The sequence below is a fragment of the Haliaeetus albicilla genome, chromosome 20, assembly GCF_947461875.1.
Source record: "Haliaeetus albicilla chromosome 20, bHalAlb1.1, whole genome shotgun sequence".
Lineage (NCBI taxonomy): Eukaryota > Metazoa > Chordata > Aves > Accipitriformes > Accipitridae > Haliaeetus > Haliaeetus albicilla.
The window spans coordinates 7,834,678-7,850,813 of NC_091502.1; the positions used below are offsets into that span (position 1 = coordinate 7,834,678).

Here is a 16,136-nt window from a genome sequence, read left to right on the forward strand (position 1 = left end):
CCACGGTTTTGCCCATCCCCCGCCAGAAAGCAAATAGAAATAACTCATTTTACACAAGTGACTGAACAGAATCTGTTGTTCACTACCCGAAACAGGCCGAATTTGACCCAGTGAACCTGCAGGGAGTGGCAAACTGCCAACTCCTGGACCATCCAGTCTCGCAATAATGCCTATGTTGAATTACATGTTTCTATATTTACATAAAGTCAGTATTTACACACCATTACGGGTTATTCGAGTAAATCGGTTACAGTTTATTTATATGGACTGCCATAAACTCATAACATTTTTCTTGGGTTTAATCCTTTCTTTAGAAAAATACAAAAAAATAAATTAAATAAAACATGTTAACTAGTAGTAATGACTTGCCTATTACTAAAAATCCAAGTGAATTTAACATTAAGACTCAAACCATGGCCTAGTATTGTGGCCTCAACTCATAGTATTTTTAACCTTTGCGATTAATTTCCCGGTGTATGTCAGGTTTACTGACAAAGCAGAGAGCTGTAACCTCCCCTCCTTGCGGTAGGATTGGCCTGTTTAACACTGAGCAATGAACCCTAGTCCTCCCCAGAAGCTTGCTTTCTTCTCCTACGGTCCGGCATGGCTTTGCACCGCCCGGACAAATGATTCAGCACCCGGTTGACCTGCAAACTGCCTGCAGGTCTCAGCAGCTCTGAAGAGTTAAAAACAAATTCGTGGGCCGCAGTCGAAGGCTGTAAATTCCCAGGCAATAACAGTCCCTAGACAAGTATGTCTAACTGTATCCTACAAATCAACTAACATAATTTACGTATCTTTATCATTCATAAACAATTATAATAAAATGCCACATTTTATTTAAGATTGCTGATATCGCTGGTTGATACATGGCCCCTCCTACCTGCTCGAGTACAGAAAGGTCACGTTCATTCAGGACACCAAGCCAGAGGTTATTCCAGAACAGAATTACGTCTCAAATAATATATATCACATGGACAAGAGTGCCTTAGAGCAAAAATTACTTAATTACGAATAGGCTACAAACTTATGTATAGCTCCTCCAAAGTACGTCTGTGCTCAGCCTCCATGCCTCTGCGGACAGCCGGGGGTGTCAGGACCAGCCACGCTCCTGACAGATCCCATGGCAAAGGTTACACTCAACATAACGGCACCGGATTCAAATCCTAAGGGATACAACAACTACAAAATGCATTTGTCATATGGACCTTACATGATTTTTCTCTCTTTTTTTTTTCCTTTAGGGTACTGGGGAAAAAAATGCCTCTTCCTAAGGGTTAATTCCCAAATGGTAACTGCTAATCAACGTGTTTGCGTGCTTAACATAAAATGCTACAATGCCTTAAATATTACATACTGTCAGCTCACTTACGGTTCATGAATATTTGAACATACTTTAGGAAAAAAAAAAAAGTCTAATACTGTCCCCCTCATTGTCATTATTGATAGAGATTTATTAGTTTCATTTTGCAAGTTTTACTTTAGGAAGGGCGCTAATATCATGTATCATGACAGTTCACACTGAAAGCAATTTTCCATAAAAGATGTTACAATGACCCCTATGGAACTTGTATAATTTCATAGTAGATAGTCAAGTGCACAAGTAAACATGTTTACAAGAGTGATCCTGTTAACCTGGTTCTTGCCCTCTGAAACCGTTATGTGCTATTTGTGGAATCTTAAAATTAATACAATTGTTGATATTACTTATGTTGTTTCTGGCATTCTGCTTTAGGAAAAAAAAAGCATATTTATCATTTAGCTTTGGTATAATCTGCAATAGGTTTTAACAAGTAGAATATATTCCAACCCCTATATTTTCCACAGCCGTGAAGTTTACAAGGATGTAAGAAGTCACTTTATCAGAGAGGAAATATTACAGACACATAAAAAAAGTTGAAGACCCAGTTTTCTCTTTAATCCTCTGGGGGTAAGCTATGAAACAAGCAGTCAGAAGAGTGAGGACTCAGTGTCATGAGTGGTGTGCATACTTGTACAATAATATGGGCACAAAAGAGATTGTCACCTTTAGTACATGAGGGTCACTGGAATTTATTATTATTATTACCTTTTTATTGTTTTTTTTGTTTTTATCCATGCACCTTTATATTTACTTGCATGAATTTACCACAGGTTCATAGTGGCCTTTGCCATTTTAATGCTTACAGAGCCTAAAGCTTCCAAAATGCCTATCTGGCCTGTACATATTTCATTAAAAATAAACTCTATATAATAAATAAATATATAAAATAAATAAAATGTTGCCTTTGGAATTTCTATAAATAAATTTAACTTTTTATTTTTATTTTTTTACTAAGAGGTCTTTGCTTTAAACTCAGTGGGGTAAGACCCAGAGAGCAATTAACTGAAAAGTCTCTTGTTTAAGTAAGACTGCACCCTCCATGCCTTTGTAAATGCAGCGTACACTTGAGCAGGCCACCAGCCAAAAATCCTGATGAATCAAAGTATGGCAGCTATGCTGATATATGATGAAGTACAACTGATCAAAAATTTAAAAGCGTGTCTATTCCCCAGCATGCATCAGGCCTTCCTCCTCCTCCTTCCCTTGGCTCCTCTCTCGCACGCTCTCACTCCCATTCATCCTCTCCCTTTCTCTCTCTCTCTCGCACTCACTCTCTCGCGCTCCCTCTCGTACTAAATCAAGCGAGTGGGCATAGGCTCTCCTCCAGGAGGACAAACCTTTAAGTGCAGAACAAAATCAGCATGTTCCATCCAAGCCTCCATCATACATTATGCATGCGACAAAGTTTGGCAACAGTGGAGCTGATGTGATGACACAGCTAATCAATAAGAACCCACCGCATGAAACCTTTATAGTGGTTACTTTTTAAGGGCTCAAGTGAAGGAATTGTCTTTGTCAACTTTGGCTTAAAATATCCTTATATAGTTCCGGCACTTTCTCAGGGTCCACTGGTCTAGGTAAAAAATGTGTAAATTTTTGATGCCGTTTAGTCCTAGTCCCTTCTCTTGGAGTCCCATCTTTATTTAACGCAACGTAGTATCGTCTTCCAGTGTCCACGTGTTTATATAGATTTGATGAATATGTGTTATACCAGTTTTCTTCAAACTGCTCTCTGAATACACACTCCTGGGTTAATTTTTCCTACAGAAAGAAAAAGAAAAAGCAGTAAGGAGATAGATAGCCACAAAAATAAGCTATTTTTAAAAGAATTACTATTTTCACAGCTTGAAATCAGTACCTCCTTGCTCAATTCGCAAAATGAACCATTTCAACATTCCCGGTTTCAGCTGGGTAAAGCTGTATTGCTGGGTATTTCATTAAGCAGTCACAAGGGTGGATAACACTATGTGAAGCAAAAACGATTCTCCAAAAGCCACGTTGCCCAAATCAAAACAGCAACAACAAAACTGAAAATAGGTATTTTAATTTCTGATCATTCCCAAGCAGCTCATAAGACATTACTGGACTTGTATAATTAATTGCTTCAATCATGAGTGCAGGCATTCAAATAAACAGACATAAATAAAGAAAACTACAACTGGTTTGCAGGGCTGTAATACAATTTAGGGCCTTAAAATCTCTTTGTCTTTTCATTGTATGGAGATCTTGATGCACTTCATTAATTTTAAAAGATACAATTTACTACCCTTCTTTTGGTTTATTATTTGTATCACGGAACCACAACCCAAGAAAGCATCAAACAGGAGCACAAACCTCACATGCTGAGATGCAGTTAGGTGAGGAAACTCCTCCAGGCTTGCTTTACTAGGGTTGTCCTCCTGTCCTACTGATGGGACCCACTGAAGACATCAACCATTCATGAGATTCCCCCTGCCACAGACTCCCACTCCTTCCAGTTCACCCACTTACTTAGTCTGTGTGTACCCCTCCAAACCCTTTTGGTCTAAATAGATTTGCTTAAAAAGCAGCCACCTGAAAACATGATTCATTTTAGGAAGGACTCACACAAGTGACTGAGCTGGAAGACTGGAAAAAAGGTGGTGAGCTCTAGCATGGGAGAGCTGATGGAAAGCTGGGAAAAAATGAGCCTGGAAATAGTCTTTTCAGCTGGCACAAAAAGCACTATAATGATAATTTAACACATTTTTTGTAACAAGAGTTCTCACTTGAATAGCACTCACATTGACCAAACCCAGCTTCCAGCTGAGGATCCATTTCTAATTCTTACAAAGCTCCACACAACACAGACTTCTGTGCACACATTTTATAGACATTAGATCTTAAAACAGTCCTTTTAGAAAGATGCACAGAGAAAGGAAAACGAAGACCCAGGCCCAGGTGCAGCAGAGCACTTACAGCACCTAAGCCGTAAATGTGTGCCTGAACACAACTCAGGAGCTGCAGCTCACGCTCCAGTGCCCCCAAGAAGCCACCATCCATGGCTTAATCCAGAACTTCCCAACACCCACCATCGCCAAAGCTTGCAGCTCGCCCTGGGACCTTTGGGGCCACCTCTGCTGCTCAGGACCCAGCTCACAACCTTCTCCCAAAGCGATCTGCTTCAGATGTTTCGCTGCTGCGTTACATGGGGGTTGGGGACCAGGGTCTCAGTCAGGTCCAAGGAGCCCTACGCACCCTACAAGAGTCACCCAGGAACCATCCCACGTGGGGAGAGCGAGCCAGCACCCCTCTGCACCCCTGCCAACGGGGTGCTGGGCTGCAAAGCCAGGGTGCCCCTCAGCACCCAAAGGTTTGGGATTTGGAGGTTTTTTTCTGAATGCAACCTGTGGCAACTCCACTAGGCAAGAAAGGCAGCAAGTAAGCAGCTCCTGACTTCCCCTTTGATGGGTGTTGGGAACCTCATCACCCTCCAGGAAGGAGAAATCCCCAAGAGGACCAGGATTTGGGTGTTAAACACTTGAGTATTCACTGCGGCAGCAGTGTGTGGACCCGGGTGGCCGTGGCTTGCGCAGTTGCAGGAGGAGCCTATGACGGGGAAGAAGAAAGACAGCAGTCCCATTCCTCACACCCTCTCCTGCGGTTCGGCCGGAGACCTCCCTCCCCGCGGGTCCAGCTGAGCAGTGTGTGCAGAATCATGAGCACAGGCGCAGGCCAGCTGTGTATAACAATTTATTTTAGAGACGTTTCTGACTATAACCTTTTTAATGTGCAGAGTAGTTCAAACACAGCAACACTCCACACTGGTTATAGGGAAAAGAGGCACAAATCCGTCTACATTAAATCCGTATCTATGGGCCAGATCCTGCAACCTCCTATTGGTAATTGCCTCTACGTTCTTTGACAGCCAGAATATTACTGGACCTCAGCAGCAGCTGGAAGTTACACACATTGCAGTAGCCCCCTTGTACAGCCTCAGTGTACAAACTATTATAAAAACTATTCAGCTGCTATAAAGATTGTCTTTAAGTACAGCTTTCCTTAGTGTTTTATTTTGCATGAGGTTTAAAATCACTTCGTTTGCTTTAAGGCAGAAGCAGATGCTAAGGGGTATTATATACTGGGCCTATAGGTCCATGGGGAAAGAGAAACTAATTCAAATTGTTTTCCTGCTCACAGAAGGCAATAGGATCACATGACAAGCACTGCAGAAGCACTCCCTGCTAAAAATAGCAACATTTTAGGAAGATATTTCAGTCCTGTCTTGAATTCATTAATTATTCACTTCATCTGCATTTTTTTTAGCATCATCATAAATTTCTATCTTTGCAAGAACAGTACTTCCCCATGCCCTGAAGGAGAAATTTTAAAATAGCCTCTCTTTATCTGGCAGGTTTGATGGATCATGACAGTGCTATGGTACACTTAACTAGCAGACCTTGAATAAGGGGGTTTGCATTGTACTGTGCTCTGGATGAGTTCAATGGATTTCAAGCTTACAAATTCAATCTTTATTTTACAAGCTTACCCTGTTTTTACTTTTCATCCTCTTACAACACAGCTACATCTCTTTTGTCCTTCATCAAAATTCTGAGAAATTCATGTGTAGACAGCAGGCGAATACTGTAACATGAACTTAACAGAGCCGTTGTTAGGATGTAGGTTCAGCTATGTAGGGACACTAACAATCACACTTTCAGAGAAGTGAAATAATTTCTTTATAAATTCATCAAACTGTTTCCTTCTAGGACACCTAGAAATTCTGGTTGTAGTCAGAGACTACTGGAGTAAATTGGTGTCAGTGACTTTGGATCAGGCCCTGTAAATAATGTGGGGACCAAAATCCCAGCACATCCTTCTTCCCATGCCCTGGGAGATCCTTACGATAACGGCTCATCTAGTACCACGACAGACAGAAACCAGTATCTGCTAGGATAGTCATCTATGTACAATCATAGAATAATTAAGGTTGGAAAAGACCTTTAAGATCATTGAGTCCAACTGCGAACCTAACACTGCCAAGTCCACTACTAAACCATGTACTACCACAACACTACTTAACGCTAGCTTACACTCATGTTTTGAGCACACGTGCCTTTATTCAAGCCAGAAATGAGCATAATACAGGGGTGAGGCTGGTCCATCCTGCCAAAAAGCACCTTCTTGCCTTGCCAGCTTAGGATGGGAAAGTCTTGCTGAAAGCCAACTCTCCCAGTATGCAAAGGAGACGGTGTTTCCTGATCACAAGTGGCTTGCGTTTCCCCTTCTGCCTATTACTTTCAGAAAGTCCATCTACGCACAATCAAAAAGCAAGGTTTAGCCCTAGAATGCAGTGATTTTTGCATACTTTTATGCTAGCAACTGACTCCTCTATCATTTTTGTAGTGCCAATATTTCCTTGCACCATACTTAATGTCACCAGACATCTTTCTTGAAGGCTGACACCAAAACCAAACCTACCCAACTGGAACAGCTATGGAAAGTAACCTGCATTCCTGTGAAAGGGGAGGCTGCCTGCCTTGACCAAATCATTTAATTCAGGGGCCAAGTAAAAAGGTGACCTCAAAATTATATAAATCAGATGTTGCACCACATACCACACATTTTCTGTGAGGACTGTTCATAGAGTATTCCACTACAAAGTGATCGATTCTCATTTTACTACATTTCCACGCTTTACCTGGGTTTTTTTTACCCTGTTATTTAAGTTGGAACATTCAAAAAATTGAAATGTCCAAAGACACACATATCACAAGGACAGAAACCCAAGGCAGACTTAATTCAGAAGTCTGCTAATGCCTGGTCAGTGTTAGCAAGTCCAGAATCCTTTTTCCTTCCTACATTCTCCACCATCTAAGCAGGGAGAAAAATAATTATGTTATCCTATTTCCAGGTAGATCGATTAAAAGTGAGATTGTAAATTCATAAAGTACATCATTACAGCCACCACAACAAAAGATTTGCCAGCTTGTTTAAAAATAGATATCCCTGTGAAGCAGCTAATTGGAAATAAGTGGAAATAGGCAAAGCACATGTACACTGCCCAGAGAATGGTTTCATGACTCTAAAGAATGGTAAGACATTTGTGCTGCTTAATAGTTGAAAGCACAGTAGAGTCCTGTATAAAACACATCAATATTCTTTTTTTCTTTTAAATAACCTAGCAGAGCTAAAACTCCAATTTATTTTGTAACCTGACAAAAGGAAACCTCTTCAGACCATCATTCCTAAAATCACAACAAATACATTTCATGTCTAGCAAACTCTTCTGTTCTATGCCATGTATAGTTTTCCCTCTTGCAAACTGCTACACTGACTCAATAGACATACTTCTAATCCAGAATTCCAAACAACTATTCACAAGAAGTATATCTGGTGTAGTCAGCACTTCCTACATACCTGCTGCACATTATCACTGTGTTAATCCACCCTGTCGTAATAAAATCATGTCTGAATATATAGTCTCCTAAATAAGTTCATGCAAATCCTTCATTATGGCTATATGACGTTAATAAAAACTGGATAGGTATCGAAGAGAAACAACAACAACAAAAAAAACCCTATTGTCTTCCAAAGTGGTTTTCTTTGCTGCTCTGCCTACAAACAGACATATTTTACGTGCAGTTGGCCCTTCCTATGCTGTAATGCAAACAGCCTCTGGAACATAGGACATTCAGCTAATAATTAACACTCATGCAGAGTTGTCATAAATAAAGGTGCAGTTTAGCATTTGCTGTGGTGTTGTCTGATGTCCCATGCTAAGCCTGTTAGTCTCTGGCTGGGTGGGCAACCTCCAGCCACAATGAGAAGCCAAATACTGGTGTCCGAGAAGCACCACCCTCCTTTCCAAGTCAGCCAGCAGCGCGAGGCAAGCCCTGCACATTGAGTGTCTGACTTGGTGAATGTCACAGAGTTTTCTTTGAACAGTTTAGCCAGGCACCCACGCTGCCACTCACATGCATTTCATACTCCATGGCACTTTTTATAAGATCAGGGAAGTTAGGCAAGGTGTCCTGGCAGAACCACAGTTGGGCAATTGCATTCTCCATACCTGAGGTCACCTTGTACCTTCACAGAGATGGAGTATTCATCTTAGTTTCTCCTCCTAAACTTCTAGTTAACTTGTATAAAGTTTTTATTATACATAAAACCCCACTTAGCCAAAAAAAAAAAAAAAAAGTGTGACTGTTCTGTACTGCTGCCATGGAGTGGTTATAAGAGCGCTTAAAGATTAATATCTTTCATACAAAAATCTTGTAAAGTTCCCAAGACCTGGCAGGACCTGGTCCCCTTGGGAGCGTTATCATCAAAAACCGCAATAGCTACACAGATACAGACACTGTGGTGCTTCCACATCTCGATGAAGGGGGCAGAAAAGCAACACTTCCTGAACAAAGCAAGCAGACTCCAGCATCAACAATAAAACCCCAGGAGACTGTCAGTGCAGCAGGGATTTCATTGCTTCTCCCCTTTGCCCCATTGCCCTTTTTTCCGGCTCCCTTGCTCTCCACACCATCATGGACGTCCTCTGGAGGGACCAGACTGGGATCCAGCTATCCCAGGGTTGTTTACAGAGCTCTTCTGACATGAGCTGCAGGAGGATGAGATGCCAATTAAGCCTCCATCCATTTTTGCCACTGCCAAATCCACAGCTCTTGGTTTTACTGATATCCACTCCTTTGAGATTTCAAGTTTGCAGCATCTGTCGAGCTTTAAGCGTGCCCTCCCTGGGCACGAAATCGTTATAGGAAGAGCAACCCCGCTGCGCCCGCGCTCGCATCTGCCAGCACAGGCTGCCTACCAGCAGCCATGCTTATGTCCATAAAGGTTTGATTCAGATCTGCCCAGCCAAGTGCATTAGATGAAAACTCATTTTCACCTAACACCCGGGGTCTGCTCATGCTGCTGTTGGAAGTCACGACAAAGCTCCAGGGACAGGCCTGGGGCCACATAAGCTGTCACAGCACCATTTTTCTGGAAGCTGAAGAGCTTCCTTCACGCCACAACAGAGCAGGACCAGGACGAAGTCAACTCTTAAAAAAACAAACAAACAAACAAGCAGGTGTGTTCCCCTCCCGCCTGCGCCAGCAGGACCGGGCCCACACTGTGCCATTTACTAGTTACACTTCTGACCTCTATTTTATTTTTGGTTTCCCTGGCACAATCAAGAACTGCAGTCATCAATGTTATCTAAGCATCTAATTCATAACGCTTGGCTGAACCCTTCCAAGAATCAGAAAGCAAGGTGGTATGCAATCTGATACGGGGGCCGGAGCCAATTTTTAAAGAAGACAGGAGAAAAGTTCCCATCAGCTTCAATGGAACTTGGATCAGGCTTGCAATGATAAAAAGGCAACAAATATTTTAAGACACTAAAAGAACCATTTCAGGCACGCTCAGATTTACTGAAAGCTGTAACTTGACCTACCCCACTCCCTGCTGCACAAATTCTCTTCTATCAAAAGACAACGTGTGTGTCAAACCAGGGCTGTCATCCTACAGCTACTCACACACTCTCTAGCCTGAAATACCAGTTAAGCTTTTAACTGAATAGAGATTTTTAAATAAAACATGCTTTCCTTAAATACAAGTAAGATGGAGCATAGCATCAAAGTGTTTTGTCAGTAATTTTTACTTTGTTTTGTGGTTCTGTAAGCACAGAACACCAGGTTAAAGGAAAGAGAGCCCTCCTTCAGCAGAAAGTGCTGCCTTTTGCAAGAGCAGCTAAACTGACACGCATTGTAAACTCACACAGACGTTGTAAAGTGGGTGGTAAAAAGTACTTCATCTGCATGAGTCTCTACACTCAGTGAGTAACCCCCAAACTGGATTTATCCATCATCAGAGAAGCACCTTATCCCTCAGCTACAAGGCATCAACACAAAAACAGCAGAACGCTAGGGGCCTTCATAAAACACTTTGTCACAGGGACCAAATAATTATAATATGTATGTAGTGATAAAAATGTACGCTCTAAAAGTACTTCATGTTTTATTCTTTCAGCAAGATGATTTGGTCAAGGACTGATGAACAAAAGCCTGCCTCTACATTTTATTACTGATTTTATGTAAAGCTACCTGCTAGGTACTAGTTCAGAGGACAGGGATATCACCGACCATGTTGTCACTCTCGATGGGGGGGTCATCAAACAAAGAAAGCATCACAGGCTATCGCATTTTGGAAAGATCCTGTCCTACTCACTGAAATGCCAAACATCCACTGGAGTCTTGGAAACCAATAAATTTGCCAGAGAGATTTTAAAATCTACAGTGCTTTGGTGAGCAGTGCAGAAAAGGGTTGGCACTCTAAGATCTTTACCCAGCAGGACTCGATTGCGTATTCAGTTTAAGGTGTTTAAAAATGAGACCTTTTAGTTTCCCCCTTTTTTTGGACACAAAGGAAGGACAGCATTTCAAAGAGCTGCTGCTGAAGAAAAGATGTCACAATTGCCCTTTTAGACAGCAGTGCTCCTCCGTTGGCAAACATTTCTCATAAGCGGTCTCTCCAGAGATGACTCTGCACGCTTCCCCCGTTCCTTTTCCCAGAGGCAATCCCACCGTAAAGTCATGGATCTAGATACACAGTTTTTAGTATTTCACTTTCTGAGTAAGACAAAAAAGACTTCCATAAGATTTGTCAGAAAATCCACATATTCTTGGTGTTGCTATGCCCTGACTTAGGTTCTCAGTGATACAGCTGACCCAGCCTTTGGGAAACGCTGGAGGCAGTGGGGTGGCTGTGCTCCTCCGCAAGCCCCCTGCTCCTCACACACACAGGCACATCAGTAGACCTGTCTTTCAATGGGTCAAACTTTAGCCATGCAGTTAATTTCAGGTTTGATGAAAGAAGTTGTCAATCTGTCTGAAAAAAAATATATAATAACAACTTCAACAGAACTGGTGACTGAAGAGCTGAAAGACCAGGCAATTGGTCTACCAGGTACCAGCAGCACACAGACCTTGCAAAGAATTCAGATTTTTAAAGAGAGAAAAAAACAAAACAAAACAAAACAAAAAACCCCAATGATTTTGTTTAAATTTTACATTTGTATATTCTAAAATGTCTCAAAGGATTTTCCTGAAGTCTTCCCCAATAAGTTTTCTGTTCTGAGTATAGATGATACACTAGACGCTGTCCTAACAAAGGCATCAGCAAGCCAAAATCCCCCTTGCTATGCAAAAGCAATAAACATTTACATGTTAAAAGACTGTCTTTAGATTGCAGACTCTCAAGGGCAGGAACCCTGTCTAGATTTAGGGTTTTAAGATGATGAATACAGTAGAGCTCTTATCTTGATCAGGGTCTGCTGACCCAACCATAAAATTAATTGGTGGTTTTACAGGAGCAGGTCCGATCCTGATTCCATTGAAGTCAATGGCATTTCAACCGTAATCGAATCAAGTCAAATTCTCCTGAGTCACAGTTGCCTGCATAATTGTGTTAAACCTGAAGAGTAAAGTTTAGCAGATTAAAGATGGACAGCCTGGGCCAGACCTCAAAAGCATGCAGCATCCACACCAGAAGCCAAGTTTTTCCTCAGCAGCAGTCGTGGAACACAAATATAAAATCTGATCTTCAAATCAAAAGTAACAGCAGAGGTCTGCCTTTGTAAAAGGAATGAAAAAGAAACCAAAGGGCTTTATAGAAGGGGGAAGAATGGATTTGCACTGTAACAAGCTTTATTTCTTAAGCTTTTTGAATGTGACACAAATGAACTGCATTACTGCACATCACCAAATCAGCCGGAGCACATTCAAGCTGCAAAGCAAACCTCAACCTAGACAAAATACCTAACGAAGTCCCCGCAGGGCAGACTTTTTCTACTCTGTCTTTGAAAATGATGAATGGTAAAGTGGGAAAGACTGCCACATTCACGTCCCACTGGCTCCTGAGTCAGAAACAGAGCACATCAGATCTTTATCTGATGCAGCGAATAATCCCCAAGCATCTCGCACTATGTTGCTGCTGATGATGCTCTTTTAGCATGCCACTTCAACACAGTATTCTCAGATCAGCTGAAGATGCTGACCCTTTTCACACCTCTGTTATCGTTAACATGGCTAGCTCCAGAAATATTCAGGGCTGCAGCAACTGGGGAGCTACACAACTGCAAACAAGTGAACCTGAAGACATTCAAGCTGAACATGCCCCACACTTGCTCGCTGGGTAGGATTCGGGTTTGCGATGCAGTTATGCCACTTTAACAACTACCTGCTTTCGACAGCGCGGTACTCAACCCCTCTCCCATCCCACACTGCGGCTGATTCCCCCACTGAGCGCTAGTGCTTGCCAAACAGGCAACAAGCCAGTTCAGGGAGCTAAACCGGCAGAGAAGCAACCATAAAAAAAAAAAAAAAAAAGCAAGCTTTCTTGTGTGGCTTTAGATCCCTAAATTAGCCTCCTGAGAGGGTCAGATGAGTGCTGGTGCCAGAGCAAGGAAGGACGCAGAAGCACGCAGCAGAGGCAGGGGACCAGGACTGGCCTTTCTGCAAGGGGGTTTCTGCAAGGTGTTAGATCACCTTGGCTGCCTCCTCAAGCAGCACCTCCAATCTCCCATTTTTGTAAGAATACAAAATTCCAGACATCTTTAATTAGCGGAAAGCAAATCATTAAATTAAGGTTTGAGTAGGATCTTGCTTTACCAAAGCTTAGCTTTATATATACACACATATATATATATCATTTATGTGGGAGATATGCTAATACTTTCCTGTTCCAGGCATGTAGTGAGAATCCAAGTTCAGCACAGAATTGCAGACCAAGGTAAGGACATCACTGAGGGTTTTCTCTTGTATAAAATTATCCTCAGACCTAGTAAGCATCTGGAATGAAGTCCTCTGAGGAAAACCAAAGACCTGAGGAAAAGTCTAGTATCTATCCCATAGGACACCATTAGCAGGTGTCCCTCTTTGGTGACAGGTGTTATAATTTGTGGAATTCTGATTTAAAAAACAAACTGAAGCCTTTGTTTAAGAAGAACTATAACGGCTGCAGTTTCTTGCAGAGCTTTCTCCCATATTACCTGTGTCAAATGTATGGATTCATCTATCAATTCTTCCTACACCACTACCCACATCTCAAAAGACCTTTCTCTTTTACAGAGCCCTTCATACCTTGCTGAGTGAGTTGCAGTTTCTGCTCTCACCCCCAACGCTGGTACCTGTGAAGAACACCACTTAACAGTACCCAGCTGTCAGCAAGGCTGCCCGTCCAAATTCAGAGAGAGGCTGTCTGCAAAGGTGAAGTAGAGGAGGTTATAGACAAATCTTCCCAAGTAACTAAAGTTTCAGGGCTTTTCTCAGACCTACACCTTCCACAAAGAAAACGTCCACAATTACAAAGCTGTTCCCTACCATACAGTGCAGAGAGAAAGCATTTATGCTTCATCTCCCACCTCCCTGCAAAAATTCCTCGGGCCAGCTCAAAATCTCACTTCCTCATGACCTGAAACTTCCCCATTATCCAGCCTAACCTTTCTTGTGACCTGTTCAAACCAATTCATTCTTGTCCTCTATTTCAAGGACTTTTTTTCTCTCCTTGGTGTTAAACCTCAATTTATTTACAGAGACCAAGGGCATTTTCATTCTGCAGGCTAAATAAGCCAAGATCTTTAGACCCTATCATTTGATAGTCTTTTCATCCCTCTGATCATCCCACCAAGCTCTTTCTGCACCTATTTCGGTTTCAATTCATCTTTTTTAACACAAGTGACCAACTGCACTTTGCATTTACACTAGATCCTACCAGTGCCATATGCAGTGGCACCGACAGAGCTCTCCCTGAGCCCCATGTGTAAACATTTTGGGCACTTTAGGTCACCAAGTCCCTTCTGTGAGGCTGCCTTCTGTGCTGAAAATGCCTCCCAACTTTGCAACAATTTCAGTAACGCACTACTACTTTTTTATGACAAGATGTTTAATGTCCTTAATAAAAGGGAATAAAACCAGTCCAAGGACCAATCCATAAAAACTCCACTAATAGCTTCACTCCAGCCTAATACTTTTCAACACTCCCCATTGCTGTCTTCTCTTCAGTTTTTTCACCATCTATCATACAAGTCTTTTACTAACACCCATTTTACCCACTGTAGCAAATGCTCTTTTCTGCGGGTCATACCTAACACAGCCCTGCAAATTAGCACAACCGTGTTTCCCATTTCTAGAAAAAGAAATTCCTACCAAAAATAAAATACAAGGCTTGCTTGAAACTATTTATCCGGCTTCAGTAAACTCATCTTGCGCGTACTTCCAGGTCCTCCTCTACTCTTTCATTTAAAAGCGTGTTCCTACGCCCCAAGCACAACCCAAGTCAGACTGATAGCCCTCCGGCTTCCCAGGTCGTGGCCCTGGCCAAACACAAACCGCTTGGCCGAAGGTCCACAAACACTCGAGGCTGGCAAACATCTGCATTGCCTCGGAGAGAAGCAAACCCTCCCTTGCCATGCTTGCTCCCACCTTCACACCACAACTTGCAGTGACCTGGGAGGGAACCACTGCGGCTGAAGGCAGCCCTTCTGCTTGCCCAGATTGCTCTCCAGTTCTCCGCTTCAATCCACCGGGCAGCAACAGAATCACTTGTGCCAGCAAAAGGGAGGGGATGGATGGTCGGTGGGAAAATAGCCACTTCTTTCAGCAGCGGTGTCAGCTGCCCCCGCTCCCTTCGTTCGTCACACGACAGGGAATCCCCCAGCCCCCTGTTACCACCCCAAGGAGACTATCAGAAACACTGGCTAGCCCAGTTACCTGCCACAGTCAGGCTATATTGCATTTACATTCCCACCTGAATACACCATGATTGTAAAGACTGCTGTCCCCTTTTCACTCATATAGCTTAAAAAGTTTTTGCCTTATATTTTAGTATACATTTCAGGGCCCCAGTCAGCTCTTTTTGCAGCAGTTTCCATTTTATCCCGATGCTTCTACACCTCTAAGATACGTGCTTTTCTGCAACCTGCCCTTCTCCCATTCCTCGCAGACCCTTTGTCAAGCACCCACAGCCTATTAGCCTCCAAATCCTTCCCAGCAGTTTCATGCTTGCTGGGATACCGTTTCCACAGGATTTCTGCATCTCTGACAAAGTTTCAAGCCTCCTTCACATTCAGAGCCATAAGCACCTTTTTGAACTGGTCCCCTTCAGATCTCAAAGTTTGGCCTTTCAAATTAACTACAGGCCTGCTTCTTGCAACTCTTCTGCTTAAAGCGGATTTACTCAGGAAGACACGAGTTGCTGTTACTGCTAAAAGACACCATCGGGTTTTTGATCACAGGAGTGCCAGGTTTTCCTGAGCAATGCTGCTCACGTGGAAAGCCTGACCACTCCTCACAACTCAGGTGCCCCAGGAACTGCCCTCTGCCTCTCCACTATTTGGACCAGTTACCAAAAGGCACTTCATTATTTTACACACAAGCAGAAGGGTGTTAAACCTGCTGCCGTAGCCATTATCCCTCCTGGGATTTGACCACTCTCAGCCTAGAAATCTGCGCCTTCATTCAGGGAAATTCCATTTAATTTGCCCTCCAAAAATTGTTGTGCGCTGCAACTGTCCTGTTTCCAGGTTCACCTCAGCCACAGGTGCCTGCGTGTACACAGACAGGCAGATAATCCAGATTATTTAAAAAAAAAAAAAATCAATCAATCAGAGGCATATGGAATTGCTTTAGATTGGAGATGTTTAACACTAACAGGAAAGTGTGAGTGATACTGCAGTGTAATTTATTTATCTGTCCTATTCTTAGGTAACTGTAGCAACCATATAGTTGTCCCATATGCTGTTCCAAACATGCACCTTCAACCT

The 16,136-nt window shown here is 42.6% G+C and overlaps 1 protein-coding gene across 2 annotated transcripts in view; it reads right to left on the reverse strand.

Annotated features, from left to right (window-relative positions):
* Nucleotides 1–223: 223 nt before the first annotated feature.
* The window catches only part of FGF9 (fibroblast growth factor 9), a 57,566-nt gene continuing 41,653 nt past the window's right edge, over nt 224–16,136 (reverse strand). For both annotated transcript variants that reach the window (XM_069808161.1, XM_069808160.1), the window contains exon 3: nt 224–3,124. In XM_069808161.1, coding sequence (XP_069664262.1) covers nt 2,879–3,124 — 246 coding nt within the window. In that variant the 3' untranslated portion in view covers nt 224–2,878. The remainder of the gene's footprint in view (nt 3,125–16,136) is intronic.